The following is a 17,516-nucleotide window of genomic DNA, read 5'->3' as shown; positions in this document are numbered from 1 at the left end:
AAATGATTCCCTCCCTTTCAAGCCATAGATTTTAGACTTCTGTGTACGGAACACTCCAGCAAGGAATTACTAAGGGAGTAAGTACTGCAAAAGATGGAGAGCGCTGCTCTCGAGCTTTAATGCGCACACGAATCACCTGAGAGTCTGTTAAAATGCAGATTCTGATTCAGTAGTCTGGGGTGATACCTGAGATGCTTCATTTCTAACAAGTTCCCTGGTGATGCTGATGCTGCTGGACCGTGGAGTATATTTCGAGCAGCAAGGAACACTCTAGATACAGAGTGCAGATAGAGAGGCTTCCCCAGATAGTAGCAGTCAAATGGTGAAGAGGCTTAGTGGAAAAGCAGAACAGTTCTTTTTGAACCAAGTGAAGGGAAGAGGAAACAATAGGGACGCAGAGACGAGGCTGATGACACCTGTGCTCCTGAGGGGTTCAAATATAATAGATTTCAAGCAATATACACCGGAAAGGCATTGGCTCTCACAAGCTAAGGGAGAAAATATGCCTAGGGGTTGGAGTATGTGTTCTGGAGCCATATTGCCTGGGTTCAAGTTCCATCTCTATCACTTTCTGATAGACACTTTGATCATGCTACCTTACCTCCCTGAGCCTTAGTTGAGTCATGTGTAAAAGATGAATAATAGAGTTTATCTCAGGATGATTGTGGGGATTAAATAAAATGAATGGTGTAAAGCTTTCGAATAGTATCATCCACATAGTGCTCATTAAGTGGTAGCTATTGTAACGCTTCCCATTTTTGAGCTGATACTGTTATAAGTACTACTGGGCTTTATTCAAGTGCTAGAGAGCCATTATAGTGCCATGTTGGCTTTTGATGTGAATCTCAACGCAGCTTCCATTATTTGAGACATAGGAAAAGGCAGTGATTTTGGATTTAAGTAATTGAAATTCAAGACAAAAATGTTAAAATGGGAAGAAAAACTCCCTCTCAGAAAGTACGCTTATTATGTGCTTTGACCTTTGTCACTGCCTCTGCCTATAACTTCTCTGGCTGGAGAATCATTTGAATGAGGAAAGAATGATTTAAAAATAAAAATGAACTAGAGAAACAAACTGTATTCTGTCTCTGCCAAAAGGAAATGTACAATCGGGGTAATTATCATCCAGCCTGGGGCAGGCCAGGCCCAAGGGAAAGGAAAGGAGGGAAGAAATCCTAGAGAAAGATATTTACGAGCCCATCAAGGATGCAGTGAGAATCACGGAGTTGTAGGTACTGTCCTGGGATGAATAAAGGCATTAGACATTGCCTCTCTTTCAGGGGATTATAGTCTAGTTGGGAAGACATTAGAATAAAATATACACACAGAGAGAGAAGTAGATAGGTCCATACATACCAACTGTGGGAAAGTTCCAGTGAGGAGACTTGTTTAAAACAAAGAGTGTGTTTCTGGGGAGTAAAGATTAGTCTAGAAAGGAAAATTGGGCCTGACTGTGAAGGTATCAGGAGTTTGAGACCAGCCTGGCCAATATAGCAAAACGCTGTCTCTACTAAAAATACAAAAAAATTAGCCAGGCGTGGTGGCGCATACCTGTAATTCTAGCTACTCGGGAGGCTGAGGCAGGAGAATTGCTTGAACCAAGGAGGCGGAGGTTGCAGTGAGCTGGGCTGGCGCCACTGCACTCCAGCCTGGGTGACAGAGTGAGACTCTGTCTCAAAAAAAAAAAAAAGAAAGAAAGTAAGAAAGAAAGAAAGTATGCTGTGGGCAATTAGAAGTTAATGTTATTTTCCTGGGGGTGAGAGTGTCAAATGCAAAAGAGCATTTTAAGAAGATCATTCTGATTGAGTAATTTAATAAATATTTATTGAGTATTGTGTATAGCACCAGAGTCCAAGATGCAGAGCTTTGCAAGGATACGGAAAAGAAGACAAAATGTATACCCTTCAAAAATTAAAAGGCTTGTCAGGGAGACAGACACAAATACAATGATCTTTAATGCGCAGTGGAAAGTTCAATGAAACATTTCATGTACTGTACGTTCCATGTGGAATGGTCACTACGGTAAACTAGTAAATCCAAAAAATGTAAGGTACAGAACAGCACGTTTACTTTGCCGCCATTTGTTGAAAAAGAGATGGAAGAAATGTGTGTTTACATACATGTGTATATGTATGTAAGATTTATCTGCAAAATCATACAAAAATCAAATGACATTGGTGGCCTCTAAGGAAAGGAATTAGTTTGGCTAGGAAGGGGGACGGGCTGGGAATGTCGTATGCATATCCTTCGGTACCCTCTCTGAGTTTGAGACAAATGAATGTGTTATCTACTCAAAACATTTGAAAATGTATTAATATACTAAAATAATGTGTATCCTATAGCATGGAAATGGGAAAGATGACTTTCAGTTGAGAGAATCTGGGAAGACTTCTTGGAGGCTATGAAGCTGGGTCTTTGAAAGGCAGCATTTCCACAGGTGCTAATTTGAGTGGGAGCTTGCCTTGAGCCACAAGGTAGGGGATAGATCTCTGCCGTCCAGTACTGTAGCCCCAGCCACGTGCAGCTATGGAGCACTGGACATGTGGCTAGTGTGTGCAAATTGAGACGTGCTGGAAGTGTAAGATGCTTATGGATTTTTGAAGACATAGTATGAAAAAATGTAAAATTTTTCATTATTAATTTTTAGATTGAGTACATGTTAAAATGATATTTGGAAAATAGAAACATTAAAATGAATTTCACTTGTTTCTTATTTTAAAAAATGCAGCTGCTACATAATTTAAAATCATATCATGGCTTGCATTAGATTTCTCTCGGACGGTGCTATTCTAGATCCTGGAGATTTTCAGAGAATGGTGAGTTAGGTCAGTACTGCTGCAGCAGAAGGTGTATATGGGTAACAGTGAGAAGAAAGGTTGGAAAAAGTGGGCCAGGCCAAATTCTGAAGGATGTCCCCCACTCAGCTGAAGAGTTTGGACTTTATTTTTTTATTTACTGGTGAACCACTGCAGGATTTTGAGCATGGGAATCAGATAATCAAAAGGCTGCTTTGGCCTGGGGTGAAGTAAAGGGAGTAAGAGTAGTTAGTGTAGTAATCAAGGAGTGAGGTGCTAGGTTCTGGGCTTAGGTGGTAGCTTTGAAATCAGAAAGAGAGAAATGTAAACTATACCGTGGAAGGAGAAGTGATAGAACTGAGTAGGGGTGTGGCTGTCAAGAGATAACTTGAAGTTTTCTGACCTTGGCGATTAGAAGCACATCAGTGCCAGTGATCAACATCAAGAAGTCTGGAGAGGGAACTGAATGGGGACTGCCTGAGAGGGAAAAGAAGTTTGATTTTTGACATGGTGAGCTTGAGGTGGCTGGGTGAAACGTGGGATTGAGAGTATGAGAGACAGATTTATTTATTTATTAATATTTTATTTTATTTTTATTTTTATTTTATTTTATTTTATTTTAATTTTATTTTTTTTTATTTTTGAGACTGAGTCTTGCTCTGTTGCCCAGGCCGGAGTGCAGTGGCAAGATCTTGCCTCACTGCAACCTCCGCCTCCTGGGTTCAAGTGATTCTCCTGCCTCAGCCTTCCAAGTAGCTGGGATTACAGGCCCCCACCACCATGCCGGGCTAACGTTTGTATTTTTAGTAGAGACAGAGATTTGCCATGTTGGCCAGGCTAGTCTCAAACTCCTGACCTCAGGTGATCCGCCCACCTCAGCCTCCCAAAGTGCTGGGATTACAGGTGTGAGCCACCGTGGCTGGCCGAGAGACAGATTTTTGGATCTTAGTAGAGGTGATCATGGCAGTCAGATAATTATAATAATGATTAGTATGTTTATGCCATTATAATACACAAAATGTACTCATCCTATATATTATTTTACACAATCCTTACAATAGTCCAAGGCTCACAGAGTTTTAGTAAGTTGCCCAAGATCACATAGCTAGTTAGTGGCCAAGGTAGCATGCTAAAACTCGCCTTCCTTGTATCATTGTAATTGAAAGAAAATGCTGCGGGTAAATGTAGAGAAACCTTAGATTCCAGATTATATATTTTCAGTTCCCCCAAGTTGCTTCCTAAATTAAGGGCTAGCTCTAACCCTTGAAAAGCCATCTTAGGTTCTCTTCAGTTGTTTTAAACATTATTTGTAGAGGTGAGGAAACTGAGGCCCTGAGAAGTTAGTGAAATGTTTGTAACGTCTATTAGCAAGAGGTATAGGGGGAACTCAGACAAGGGCTGTGGCAGATTGCGTTATTGTTTCTATAGATTCTTTTTTCCTCCTGCCTCCTGCCACGTGCCCTGATGAATTGACATGAACTTGGTCATAAAACTTGCTTTGGCCAATGGAATGTGAGCCAAAGTGACTTCCACTACATATGATCAGAAGATTGAAAGCTGTGGCAAGGTTCAGCATTGTTTGCTCTTTTCCCTCTGCCGTAAGATTGGCGTGTCCAAAAAAAAGGGCTTCTCCTTCAGCCAGGATCCTAGAATGAAGAAGACACAATGAAGCAGTGCCACAGATGACCTGTGGCTGCCACAGCATACCTTTGCTAATTGAGGTTTGGGGGTTGTTTTTAACCATCATACAACGTAGCAAAAGCTGACAAATACACTATCCCATGATATGGACTTTACTTCCTTTACATTGACTACACAATTACGCACTTTTAATCTGGCTGACTCCTACTCATCCTTTAGGTCTCTAATTAAATATCACTTCTTCAGAGAGGACTTTCATGACCACCCAATCTAACTTAGGCCCCTTCCCTTTCCACCACACACACACACACACACTCACACACACACACACACACACACTCTCACACCATTATTTTCTCCTACAATATCTGCAGTCTTTCCTTCTAAGGCACTAAACACAACTGTAATCACATATTGATTTGTTTGCCATTGGCATGCTCCACTTGACTAAGCTCATGAAGACCTAAAACACGTCTACTTTTGCTAGTATATAGTGCCTAGCATAGTGCCTGTCATGCAGTAGATGTTCAATGAATATTTGTGGGATGAATGATGAAGAGATGAATGCTTGTTTATGAGGTTGTTGGATCATAAACCAAAAACAAAGGAGGGTGCTTTGATTTAGGGGAAATATGACTACTAAAGTACCTCCTAGGTGCAAGGATGAAGTATTACTTTTTTCTTTTTGGTCCTTCTCTTTCGAGGAAACTTCGAAAGCAGTGGCACTTTTCAAACCCCTTAAAAACAGATCTACTTGCCAACAGATTTCTATGGCTTGGCAGGTTTTCTGCCTGATACCAGGGAAGCCTGCTAAAGCCTGCAGATAGGTTAGGACTCCTCTATAAGAAAAGAGGACTGTTGCCACAGAATGCTTAGTTATATGGAGGAAGAGATTCACCCACCCTTCCGCTTCTGAGTGATTGATGCAATTTAGTAAGAAGTGGGAGGAGAAAGAGACTACTGGGAAATGGGAATTCTGTGCTGGATATAGTGGATACCTTTCTGGTCCTAACCAGAAAAATCAGGCCCACTTCCCCTCACTTTCACCTGCCAACAGAACACTGAAGAGGTGACTCTGAACTGTATCACACCAAGCTGGCCGATCGAGTTTGAAGGCTTTGTGCAAAATGACCAACTTTCCCATGACAGGACCACACACACACATCTGCACACTCAGATGGTAGGAAGCTGGAGGAAGGAACAATTCTGTGCTTTAAATCATGAAATCTCTTGTATGGAGAAACTCACAAGGTCTCACAACTTGAATTGTTGAAATACACAGTGAAGCCTAATGTAGAGGTATGGTGTCAGTGAGTGGAGTCAATGATTCACGAGGTCGCTTTCTTACTAGGGATGCCCATTAATCCTGTCACTCTAAATTTTCTGCCTCCTGTGACTCCAGAACACACAGGCACACTAGGTTCCTTGGGTAGGGCAGAATAGGAGAAGCTTATGAGGATATACTGCACTTTTAAAAAGTAAAATAAATGTAATAAAAAGCAGGCAGCATAATTGCCATGACTTATACCCTGTGACATTTGATAATAACAAGGTTGGTACATTACAAATAAGTTCCACATTTACAACTCTGCCTTGATATTTACACTTATTAAATTGTTGAGGGAGGTGGTTCCTGGATGCTGGAGGCCCATATATAAAACATATTAGCATAATTGGAGTACAGCCAAATCCCTCAGTGTACATTGCAGACACTTGTTAAAAGCTTGACCTTGGAGGAAAAAAACTTCCTACATGTCTTCAATCCTTCCTCACCTCCTGAAAGTCAACTTCCAGCTAAACACAGTTCGGGGAGTTTGTCCTTAATGCTGACCTTAGGCAGGTCCTCAGTTCCCAGGACAGTGATGAAGGCTATGTTCTCACCTGGATGAGGAAATTAGCTATGATTTTCCATTACCTGTAGCAAACATTCCTTTTCATTTGTTTAATTCCCTGAGAGTTGACACTACACATTAATTCATTGAGCAATTGCTTTGTGTAAAGGCCCAGAGATGAATGAGACCGTCACTGCCATCAAGGAACTTACACTTTAGTCAAGGACACAGACAACTGTAGTAGAAGGCAGAATGAAATAAAGGCCAGAATAGAGGTATGAACAAATTGCTGTGGGAGCATACATAACACAATTTATTTTAATGGGGGAAGAAAAATTAAGAAAGGCTTCAGAAAGGCAGCATTGGTCCTTGAAGGATTGATAGGAGAAAAAGGGTGAGGCTGGGCAGTGAGGCCATAACAGTCAGAGCAAAGTGCATGTGTGTATAATGGCATGAAGGTATATGCACAGTCAGTGACTTAATCATATGTTTAGTATTGGCATTTTCCAATGATAAATCCTGTGTGGCATGGCTTAAGGAATGAGGTAGAAGAGGCGTCAAAGTTATGCTTGGGTCTGCTCCTGAGACCTTTGAAGGCTGCACTGGTTTCATTAATTAGGGAGAACAATCAAAGATTTTTGAAGTGGGCCAAGAAAGGCATTTTAGGATGCTCTCTCTAGAGTGTGAAGAATGGGTTGAAGAGGTAAGAGACTGAAACAGGGAGGGCAACTTCTGTGCCTGGCTGGATATTAGGGGAGAGGGAATAATACAAAATGCTTCCAGAGTTTCTAGCTATAGAAATTGGGAAAAGGCTAATGCCAATACTGAGACAGGTGACCTGGATGGAAAAATAAGTTTGCTGGAGAAGAACATATTTGGTTGGGAATATACGGAGTTTAGTGTGTGAGCTATCCGTTTCGGTGGGAAGGTGGTTTTGGGGTCCAGGAGAGATCTCAGAGTCATCTCCATGAAAGAAATTCTTGAAGCTGTGGATATGGCTAAGATGACCCTGGAAGGTGAAGAGAACACAAATGAAGGCAACTAACAATAATGCCTATTCATAAGAATGATATAATAGACTTTGAAGATTTGGGGCGAAGGGTGGGGGGAGGGTGAGGAATAAAGGACTACAAATTGGGTACAGTGTACAATGCTCGGGTGATGCGTGCACCAAAATCTCAGAAATCACCACTAAAGAACTTACCCATGTAACCAAACATCACCTGATCTCCCAAAACCTAGTGAAATAAAATAAAAGAATGCCTATATTTAGGGGTCATTTGAAGACAACCACTGATAAAGGGGAATGAGTTTTCTGAGAGGTAGGAGAAGACAGGGCTAGGTACACTTGGTGGAAGACATGAGAGAAAATAAGTGGGATGAGGATTCAGAAGCATTCGTAGGATTTGGCAGTTAGGTGGGTCATTGGTAGCCTTGAAGAAGAGTCACAGCTTGAAGGTTGTTGTTTAATAGTATGGTGGAACCTTAAAGATGTTTGTAGACTGAGAGGAAATGTGATGATGGATAATGGATGTTAAAAGTGAAGTCCTTACAATAATACAAAGTACTACAAGATGTAAGGTCATAGCAAGTCAGCTTTGTTATCACAGATGCTCTGAAGTAAAAAAGTCATTGACATCTGGAAGACGTTTTTATTTTTATCGTTATACTGAATTCTGCTAGGGGCCTTAGTACATGACCCCTTTCATTTCCCCTCCCTCTTTCCCTCAAGCACCACCATTAAGTGCTACCAGTTGTTCAGCCAGATAAAGCACTCCATTACTCGATTTTTGTCCAAAAGTCGAGGCCACTGTGCTATTATATGAAATAGGTTTCCGAGACTTGTTCAAAAAGAAAATTCATAGTACTTAGGTATTTTCAATTTAGTTCCCATTGTGATATTTGAGTTTTTGTAGGAAAATGGAGGGATGGCAACACAAGGTATTTGGGGTGGAAGGAGATAGAGCAGATTCATAAAACAGGCCTCATTCTGGAATAACACAATATTAGCCAAAATAAAGCCATTCAGTGTCACATGACCCGGCATCTGAATGTCCTAGGAGGGAAGTCTTAGAGTTATTTGAGTAGAAAGACATTTAGCATAAAGGGAATAGACTTGGACACAGTTTGAAAGTCTAAGAGATTACTGGGACCATAGTAAAACAGAGAATCTGCTGTTCTTTTAGAAAATAATAATTGTTCAAGAACCTCTTAAATGTACAGCTTAAAATATTAACCAGACACTTAAGAAGGCCTAGCTATGAACTAATTGAAGCTTTCCCCATAAATTATACTTTATCTAAATATCTTTCTTTCCTGACGGTATGAAACCAAAGCTGAATCAGTATATTTTAATGTGCACTCAGTCTTTTGTCAGTTTTTTGTTTCTTTGAACAGCCATTCAATGTTTTGGCTTTCAGTGTTGTTTTAAAAAAAGGAAGAGAAAGGAAAAGAAAAGAAAAGGGAAGAAAAGGGAAGGGAACTGAAAGGGGGTGGGGAAGGAAAGGAAAGGAAAAGAAAGCAACCTAGAGATCTTACCCTTGCTCTTATTACCATAATCACTATAATATTACTGAATAAGTTGTGCAGAAATCATGTTCTCCTGTCTGCTTCATGTCTCTATGATTTGATGCTACTTGCTTATAAGGCTTGCATGAGCCATTCAACAGTACAGATAATAGGATCATAGCGGCCGGGCACCGTGGCTCACGCCTGTAATCCTAGCACTTTGGGAGGCCGAGGTGGGCAGATTGCCTGAGCTCAGGAGTTCGAGACCAGCCTGGGCAACATGGTGAAACTCCGTCTCTACTAAAATACAAAAACAAAATAATAATAATTAGCCAGGTGTGGCGGCATGCGCCTATAGTCCCAGCTATTCAGGAGGCTGAGACAGGAGAATTGCTTGAACCCGGGAGGTGGAGGTTGCAGTGGACCGAGATCGTGCAACTGCACTCCAGCCTGGCGACAGAGCGAGACTCCGTCTCAAAAAAAAAAAAAAAAAAGGATCACAGCAAGCCTCAGAGCTGCAGCTGTGTGTATCTGTGGTGCCACTGACAACTGCTACCCCAGTTTGGGGCCTCATTTCTCATAAGTATTACTGCAGTAACCTCCAACAAAGTTGGCCTTCTGTGGCCTCTCCCCACTCTACCTTTCCTACATAGAGCTTCTAGAGTCATCTTCCTTCAGTGCTCCAAATAATTTCTTTGCTCAAAACTCCTCAATATTTCCCTATCCTGTACTGAATCAAGAAGCCCAAACCACACATCCACTGCTGTGTTTCATGGACCTTGCACTCTAGTGAAACAGAATTGTTCAATATTCTCTGCATATGCACCAAGGTTCCAAGTTTATACCTCGGCTCATGCCTTCCCTCCCTCCCTCTTCAAAAAGATGTCAGTTCCATGAATCTTGAACCACGTCTAGCTGGTTCACTGTCATAGTCTCAGAGCCTAGCATTGTGTGTGGCACACAATAGGTGCTCAGTAAATACTGACTGAATGACAGTGTCACAGATCCAAATCTACTTACCTCTTAAATTTCAGTTTAAATGCCAGCCACTCCACAAAATCTACACAGATACCAGCTTCCCACCCAATAACCACCCCACCTCTCTAAAACTAAATTCTTGCTTTTTCTGAACCTCCACAGGCCTTATATCAGTTTCAACATCAATCAGTTTCTTTCCACCTTGGATTACAATTCTGTTTGTACATATCCCATCTCCCACTAGGCTGTGAGATCTTGAAGCCAGGAGCTATGTTTAATTCATAATTGTGTCCTGAAAAAGCAGCTTGCATCAAATGGACACTCAATGATTAGAACAGCCCCACTGGGGAGTGGGGGTGGGGGCAGACTTTAACAAAGTAGAGAAGTCGAGGGGTTTTATATTATTTATTATTATGTCAAATAATAGGATAATAGTGTTTACACTTTGCTCATAAACATCAAAAGGTGATGGCTGAACCTCAATTAGCCAAGATACAGGTGAAAATATTAGCTGAACTGCTATTATCGAAGATATAAGGTCATCATGGCTAAAGATTGAACTCTGGCTCATCTCCAAGAACTAGGAACAAAGTTATGATTTGCATAATTCATATATTTGCAAGTTGTTTTTCCTGAAATGGACACTAACTGTAATAATATTTTATTTGTGGCCACTGGGACTTTAGACATCTAAATAAATTCAGTCCGTAAATGAGATATTTGGCTATAGCTTTCTTTTTATTATAAATCATCAAAACTATATAGCATGTTACATGCATTGCATGTATATTAATTTCTGGATTTCCATCTTTCCTTTGAGCTCTTGGCCTTAAGCTCAAATTCTCCTAGTTGTGGATACTAACGTTTTCAGACTTCCTATTAAGGAATTTGCCTATTTGGGTCTCATGGGGGAGAAAAAGCCAATGTATTTGATTCCTGATGTAAACCATTCCAAGGGAAACAATGGTCTTTGGTTTGCCTTGGAAACAAATGTTTCTGATTGTATTATTTATAGACCTGGTTATTACGTTGTCCAGACCTTCATCTTCAAGTCACCCCACCCATGATGAGCTATTCTATTGAAGGCTCTCCAGAAAATAATAATCTACAGTCCTTTTATTACTCATTCCAGATTTTTACCCTTCTAAGCATTTGAAGCCCACTTGCTTAATTCTATACTCAATACCAAAACAAAACAAAAAACAAAACAAAACGAAAACCTTTTCTGTTGAAACAGTTTCTCTGGAGCATGTAAATCACCCTTCTGATGTTTCTAAACTTTTCAGTTGTACCATATCTCCACTACTCTGGCAAGCAGTGCTAAAGAAAACCTTATGATTCCTACAAGTATGTTTTTAATATGATCCCATGATCTCTACCGGACCAGGCGCATACAAAAGCACTCCTGCACTTCTGTTTGGTTGAAGCTTCTCCCCCCGCTAGTTCATGCCTTTTCACTTGTCTTTAATCTTAATTATCATAGGCAGCACAACATTTAACGTATATCTTAACTTTATTGAATAAGTAAGTAGCCATTACATATAGATTGCAAGTCATTCTTGGTCCTGCTTAGAGATAGGTGTTTATTCCAAGGTGAAATGACAGCACAAATCCACAGTTCTACTGCAAGTGAAATACTTCTTCAGGGTGGCTTGGTATGGACACAATCTCCCTCAATACCCATTCAAAGCAGTCTTTGCTTTCACCTCTCCCTTTAGGTGAGGGATTCACGGTATTTAAAATAAGCTTGTAAAGAACCCTTCTGTATCAATCAGAGGTAGTTTTGTGCCTGCACTGTGAACCATAGAAGGCATTTGGTCAAAGGTGTCATAAAAGGGGCAGAAGAGGTACATCAGAGCACAGAGTTGGGATCGATTATTTTTTTCAAGTTAATTGCCCATAGTAGCAAAAGTATCAACCAAAATTTAGAATAGCCTGTCCATCCATTTAACAACAAAGCATGCACCAGCCTGTGCAGACAATAGCTTTTAGAGACAAACTTCGATTTGGTTTGAGCACCAAGAATGCATCTTAAAAAGTGAAAAATTCATTTGTGTGCAATGAATAGTGTAGTGAGCTGCATGGTGCCCCCTCCCCAAAAAAGATATGCAATATCCTACTCCCTGGAACCTGTGATAGTACCTTATTTGGAAAAAAGGTCCTTTCAGATATAATTAAGAATCTTGGAATAAGGGAATTATCATGGGTAATCTGGATGGGCCCTAAGTCCCATCACAAGTGTCCTTATAAGAGAGAGGCAGAGGTAGATTATATATACAGAGGGGAAGTGATGTGAAGACAGAGGAGAGGGAGATGCAGTCACAAACCAAGGAATGATGGCAGCCACAAGAAACTGGAAGACACGGGAAGAGTGTTTCCCCTAGAGTCTCCAGAAGACGTTCAGCCCTGCCAACCCCTCAATTTTGGACTTTTGGCCTCCAAAACAACAAGATAATAAATTTGTATTGTTTTAAGCCACTGGGCTAGAGGGTAATTTGTTACAGCAGCCATGGGAATCTAATGCAGATTGTGGAACTGGGACGGATTGGGTACTTCTGTAACAAATGTCTTAAAATGTGAAAAAGGCTTTGGAATTGGATAATGGGTAGAGACTAGAAGAATTCTGGTGGATGTGATAGAAAAAACTAGATTGCCTTAACCAGATGGTAGTAGTATGAATGTTAAAGGCATTTCTAGTGATGGTTTAGAAGGAAATGAAGATTTTTACTGGAAAATGGAAGAAAGGGAATCCTTGTCATATGGTGGCAAAAAGTTTATCTATCTAAATTGTCTACTACAGTAGTGTGAAAAGTTGAATAAATGATGAACTTGGATGTTTAGCTGAGGAAATTTTCAAGTCTAGTGTTAGAGGTATAGCTTAGTTTCTTCTTAGTGCTTATAGTAAAATAAGACAGAAAACAGATACATTGACAAAACAGGCTGGGCATGGTGGCTTACACCTGTAATCCGGCACTTTAGGAGGCCAAGATGGGTGGATTGCTTGAGGCTAGGAGTTCGAGAGCAGCCTGGACAACATAGCAAGATCAAGTCTCTAGAAAAAATGCAAAAAATTAGCCAGGCATGGTGGCATGCACCTGTAGACCCAGCTACTTGGAAGGCTGATGCAGGAGGATCCCTTGAGCCTGGGAGTTTGAGGTTACAGTGAGCTATGTTTGCACCACTACACAGCAGCCTGGGTGACAGAGTGAGACCTCATCTCTAATACATTAAAAAAATTTTTTTTTAAAGAGAAAATAACTATATAAGTGGACAAGGAATCAGTATCTGATGACTGGGTAAATTCTGAGCCTGAATTCACAATCTGAATGATTGTAAAAAAAAAAAGATGCTAAAATTAGGAGATTCACTGTTAGAAAAGTGTGCTCTGTAGATAAGCCCAAGGGTGTGTCTTGACAACCTTTGGCTAGTGCTGAAGAGGTTAGGCATTAACTTGTGGATTTATTTGACTGTTTCAACAGAAGCCAAGAATAGAGATGGGGTTGTTCAGGAAAAATCTGTGAGGACCCTCTTTTCTGAATGTGTGAATCAATGTGACATACATAGAAGACCCACAAGATTTTTGAGAATGTTATACCATCAGAAACACTTCCAACTGGGCCTAAAAGGGACAGAGACAGAAAAAAATGAAAGAAGATTGTGAGACTGCCAAAATTCTACAGGTAGGAAACCCATTGATAAAACTTCTCAGCTGCAAACATGTGCCACCCTTCAAGATAAAGGAAGCACCATCCCGAGAGCAGAGCTGCAGGTACAGAGGCAGAGGCCCAAGTGTGGGAACAGAGGAAGAAGTGCAACCCATAGGCACAGAGGCAGAGGCCCAATCCATAGTCCAAGAAAGAAGAGCTACAGGCCCAAAGGGTGGAGCCCTGAGAAAGAGGATTACTGCCAGGCCTTGAAATATAACAGAAATTTGCCTGGCTAGATTTTGAAAATGATTGGGACAGGAGACCCATTCCAATTTCCATTCTCTCCTTTTTGAGACAGAAATGTCTGTAACTGTTATCCTATGCCTGTTCCCACCATTGTAATTTGAAAGCAGATTAACTTTTCTGTTTCACTGGTTCTCAGAGGAAGAGGAATTTGGCCTCAGGAAATACCATACCCAGAGTTTCACTCATACCTGATTTAGATGATCTAAATGATAAGCTTTGGAACTTTTGAACCGATGATATTTGAATGAAATTTTGGACTTAGGATTGATAATGGGTTGAGACTTTTGGTAATGTTAGGATGGGATGAATGTCTTTTACACATGAGACAGACATAAATTTTGGGCCAAAGGGCAGACTCTGGTGGGCTAAGAGTGGCTTCCTAAAAGACATAGCCACATCCTAATCCCCAAAACCATGAATTTATCTTATTTGGAAAAGGGGGCCTTGCAGATGTAATTAAGTTAAGACTCATGAGGTGAGGAGATTATCCTGGAGTAATCTGGGTAGTCCCTAAAAGTCATCATAATGATCCTTATTAAACAGAGGCAGAGGCAGATTAGGTATACAGAGGAGGGTGATGTGAAGACACAGCAGAAAGAGAAATGTGGCCATAAGCCAAAAAATGCCAATAGCCACCAAAAGGTGGACGTGGCAAGGAAAGATTCTCCTCTAGAGCCTCTGGAGGGAGCATGGCTTTGCTGCCCTTCAAAAATGTAAGCAAATAAGTTTCTGTTGTGTTAAGCCATCATATTGGTGGTAATTTGTTACAGCAGCCAAAGGAGATGGATGCAATTAGTTAATATTTTAAGGATTCTGTACCTTTTAAAAATATTCTGAAGAAAATCTGCATAAATGGTGCTTCTCATGTGTGGCAGTAATATGGCCAACAAAAGACCTTAGTGTAATTTGGTTTCATACTAAAAATGTCACTATATACTTTTTTTGGTGATACTTTCCAATCTAAAACAAAACTGCAAATGGCTAGAGCAGGACCATTACAAATCTGGGAAACAAACCTTTTAACTCAACTATTGGAACTTCATGAAAGACCCTGAAAGGTTTTTTTTTTTAAATGTTTGTGAAAAGCATGTGGGATTGCTCTAAATAAAAATATATAAGTTATCAATAATAGTACTTCATTCGTTCTTGTTCACAAACTAGAAAATAAGGCAAGTTTGTATCTGGAAAAGGTGATACATATCAGTATTTCTACCTTGACCAGCTTGATAATATAGCAAGGCATATGCTCCCAAATTTTAGTCAGGGTTAACATTTCAAAATCATTCTCCTACAGACTGATAAGCTGTCAAAAGAATTAAAAAAGCCATACCACGAAGATTTCAGAAAAGAAAGACTTTGTAAAGTCAAAAATACACATACTAGGTATTTACATAAATTAGAACCTAAACTTTTGTTGTTGTTAAAAAACAGTGTTACTGATATGTCCCTTAAATGTGTGTGTGCATGTGTGTGCGTTTGTGTATGTGTGTTTTCAGATCGGATAGGACTGTGAAATTTCAGATACTGTTACCCTTTTTGATTTTTCTATTGTAGCAGCTTCAGAGCTTTTTAAAGTATAATACCTAAGTAAGGATGCACTGGAGGCAAAGGCAGCAGTTTGAATCATTATACATCTATATAAAGGAATCTGTGGGCTGCTGGTCACTTGTTTACTTTATCTCAGATGGGGATTTGCCAAGCCAGCCATTTGTTCTTCTCTCTGAATATCTACAATGTGCTTTGAATGAGTAGAAACAGTATTTTCTACATAAGAAATATACATGTAAGAAATTTCTTACAATAATCACAATCATCTGCATGAATTAGACTTAAAATTGCACTCCAGAGAAGTTACACCACATTATTTCAATGCATATTTTAAAATAATAGACAAGTTAAGTATAACTTTTACTCCCTAATTTATTTAAGAAAAATGTAGAACCTGTTTTCCCTGCTAGACTTGTTTTGGCAGCATCATCTTAATTTGTTAATATAAGGTAAGTAAGTATGATGATAATTGAGAAGTTCACTTAGTTGGAATTATTGTAGCAAGAGATATAAATATATACACATATTTACACATACATACATAAAATTTCTTTTTCTTCTTCAGACCACCAAAGTGAAATTGGAAAGAGAGTGGAAAGGGAGATAAAACAATTGACCTTTCAGACAGTTTTCTGCTGCCTCCTGTAAAAAGAATTCTTTTTCCTCTCAGGTTTTCTAGAAGTCTATTCCCTGCCTTCAAGGGACTCAAGGGAGAAAGAAGCAATAGAAAAAAGAAATAAACCACAGAGCATAGGAATCAATATTTGCCTTTGAAATCTAAATAAAGGTAATAGAACTTTCAGGTTCATCCCTAGCATAAACATTAAAATGTGAGGGTTTTCTCAAAAATAGCCATATAAAGTATTTGTATAAAGTAGATATCTGTGCATAATTAGAAAATACCTCTTTAAATAAAGTTTAAATCACTTTCCCTAACTGATTCGGTTAAACTTTGGTTTATTTTTAGCAATGAGAAGTGCTTGCAATATCATGCTGAAATGCTAGCTAGACTAATGATAAGTTTAATTTCAGCCAAAGCAGATGAATCCATCAGCTTTCACTTGAGATAAGATTCTAAATAACTCAACTGGGGTGGAGCAGTACTTTCGTGAATTTCCAAAATGGCTTCTCTTACAGTGTGCATAATATTAGCCTCTCTCCAAATCAAGATGCATATTTTTCTTGGCCCTTTTCTATTATATATGTACTAGGGATTGGAAGCTGACACTGGATAATTCTTTCTATTCTTTTTCTTCTCTTTTGTTTTTGGTGGGGGTGACTTACACATTTAAGATTTTAAATTTTTGACTGAATGTTTTTGAAAGCCTTAGAACTCTTCAATTTCTTACACTTCCAGCATCACAGTCAGGTCACACACAATTACAAATGATACACATCTTTACACTAAAATGGAACACATTTTGTAATCCTGATAACTGTGTTCAGATTAGAATAATTGTGGGAGGAGTCTTGCAATAGTATTACAAATGCACACTACTTCATCCAGCTTATCTTGATCTTTGCAGAAATGCACTTATTTCCTTTCCAGCCGCTGAGTGCACACTTTGTTCTTCTCAAAATGCATCATTTTGTTTTTACTTAAATATTTTCATATTCTTTGGCATCAGGAATCACTTAGATGAGAGAGCTCCATTGTGGCGAGAGCGTGACCTTTCCAAAGGTACTCGTCTGTTATCTGTAAGACAAACAGAAAAAGGACCAAAAGCATGGTAAGTTTTAGATCTTTGCTATTACATGATGTTAGGTTGAGAAAGGTTTTCAAATAGTCCTGAAAAATCACTTCAAATGAAAATGTAAATAAGTAACAAGGAACTCAGATCTGAGGAGTTCATGCGGCAGCTGCCCGGCTGAGTTCAAGAGTTCTGCAATCAGCAATAAATGACTTTTCTTGGTAAGCGAAGTCAGAGTGATAAAAGAAATGGAAGCATTCTCTCAAGCACAGTCCCCTTGGAAATAGCAGGCAACAACAAAATTCTTTGGTAAAGATGTTAAATTGAAAAGATCTATATACAGCGCCTTTTGTTGGAAAGCACTTCAATTCCCCATGAGTTTTCAATCTGTATGTTGGCTACCTCTAGAGGACACCAGCATAGGCAGAGCAGAAAAGAGTTTTTATTTTTTACAGTGATTGCAATATGTGGCAATCACACTAGCTACCAAATTTGCTTGATTGTATGATGTAAAAAAAATTCAATATATTATATAGTCATCATGGGACTGAATAATGAATAGGACCTATT

At 39.5% G+C, this 17,516-nt stretch overlaps 2 protein-coding genes across 5 annotated transcripts in view; one reads left to right on the top strand and one right to left on the bottom strand.

The window, feature by feature from the left end:
- The window catches only part of LOC129138691 (early lymphoid activation gene protein), a 39,713-nt gene extending 26,298 nt beyond the window's left edge, over positions 1 to 13,415 (top strand). The window contains exon 3 of the mRNA XM_054676488.1: positions 13,234 to 13,415. Coding sequence (XP_054532463.1) covers positions 13,234 to 13,415 — 182 coding nt within the window. The remainder of the gene's footprint in view (positions 1 to 13,233) is intronic.
- The window catches only part of DIAPH2 (diaphanous related formin 2), a 922,276-nt gene continuing 916,008 nt past the window's right edge, over positions 11,249 to 17,516 (bottom strand). For all 4 annotated transcript variants that reach the window (XM_054677168.2, XM_054677165.2, XM_054677169.2 and 1 more), the window contains one exon: positions 11,249 to 16,951. In XM_054677168.2, the coding sequence (XP_054533143.1) occupies positions 16,887 to 16,951 (65 nt within the window). In that variant the 3' untranslated portion in view covers positions 11,249 to 16,886. The remainder of the gene's footprint in view (positions 16,952 to 17,516) is intronic.

Source organism: Pan troglodytes, chromosome X, assembly GCF_028858775.2.
Source record: "Pan troglodytes isolate AG18354 chromosome X, NHGRI_mPanTro3-v2.0_pri, whole genome shotgun sequence".
Lineage (NCBI taxonomy): Eukaryota > Metazoa > Chordata > Mammalia > Primates > Hominidae > Pan > Pan troglodytes.
The sequence above is the reverse complement of the archived record's forward strand: the minus strand, read 5'-3'. Positions and strand labels throughout refer to the sequence as shown.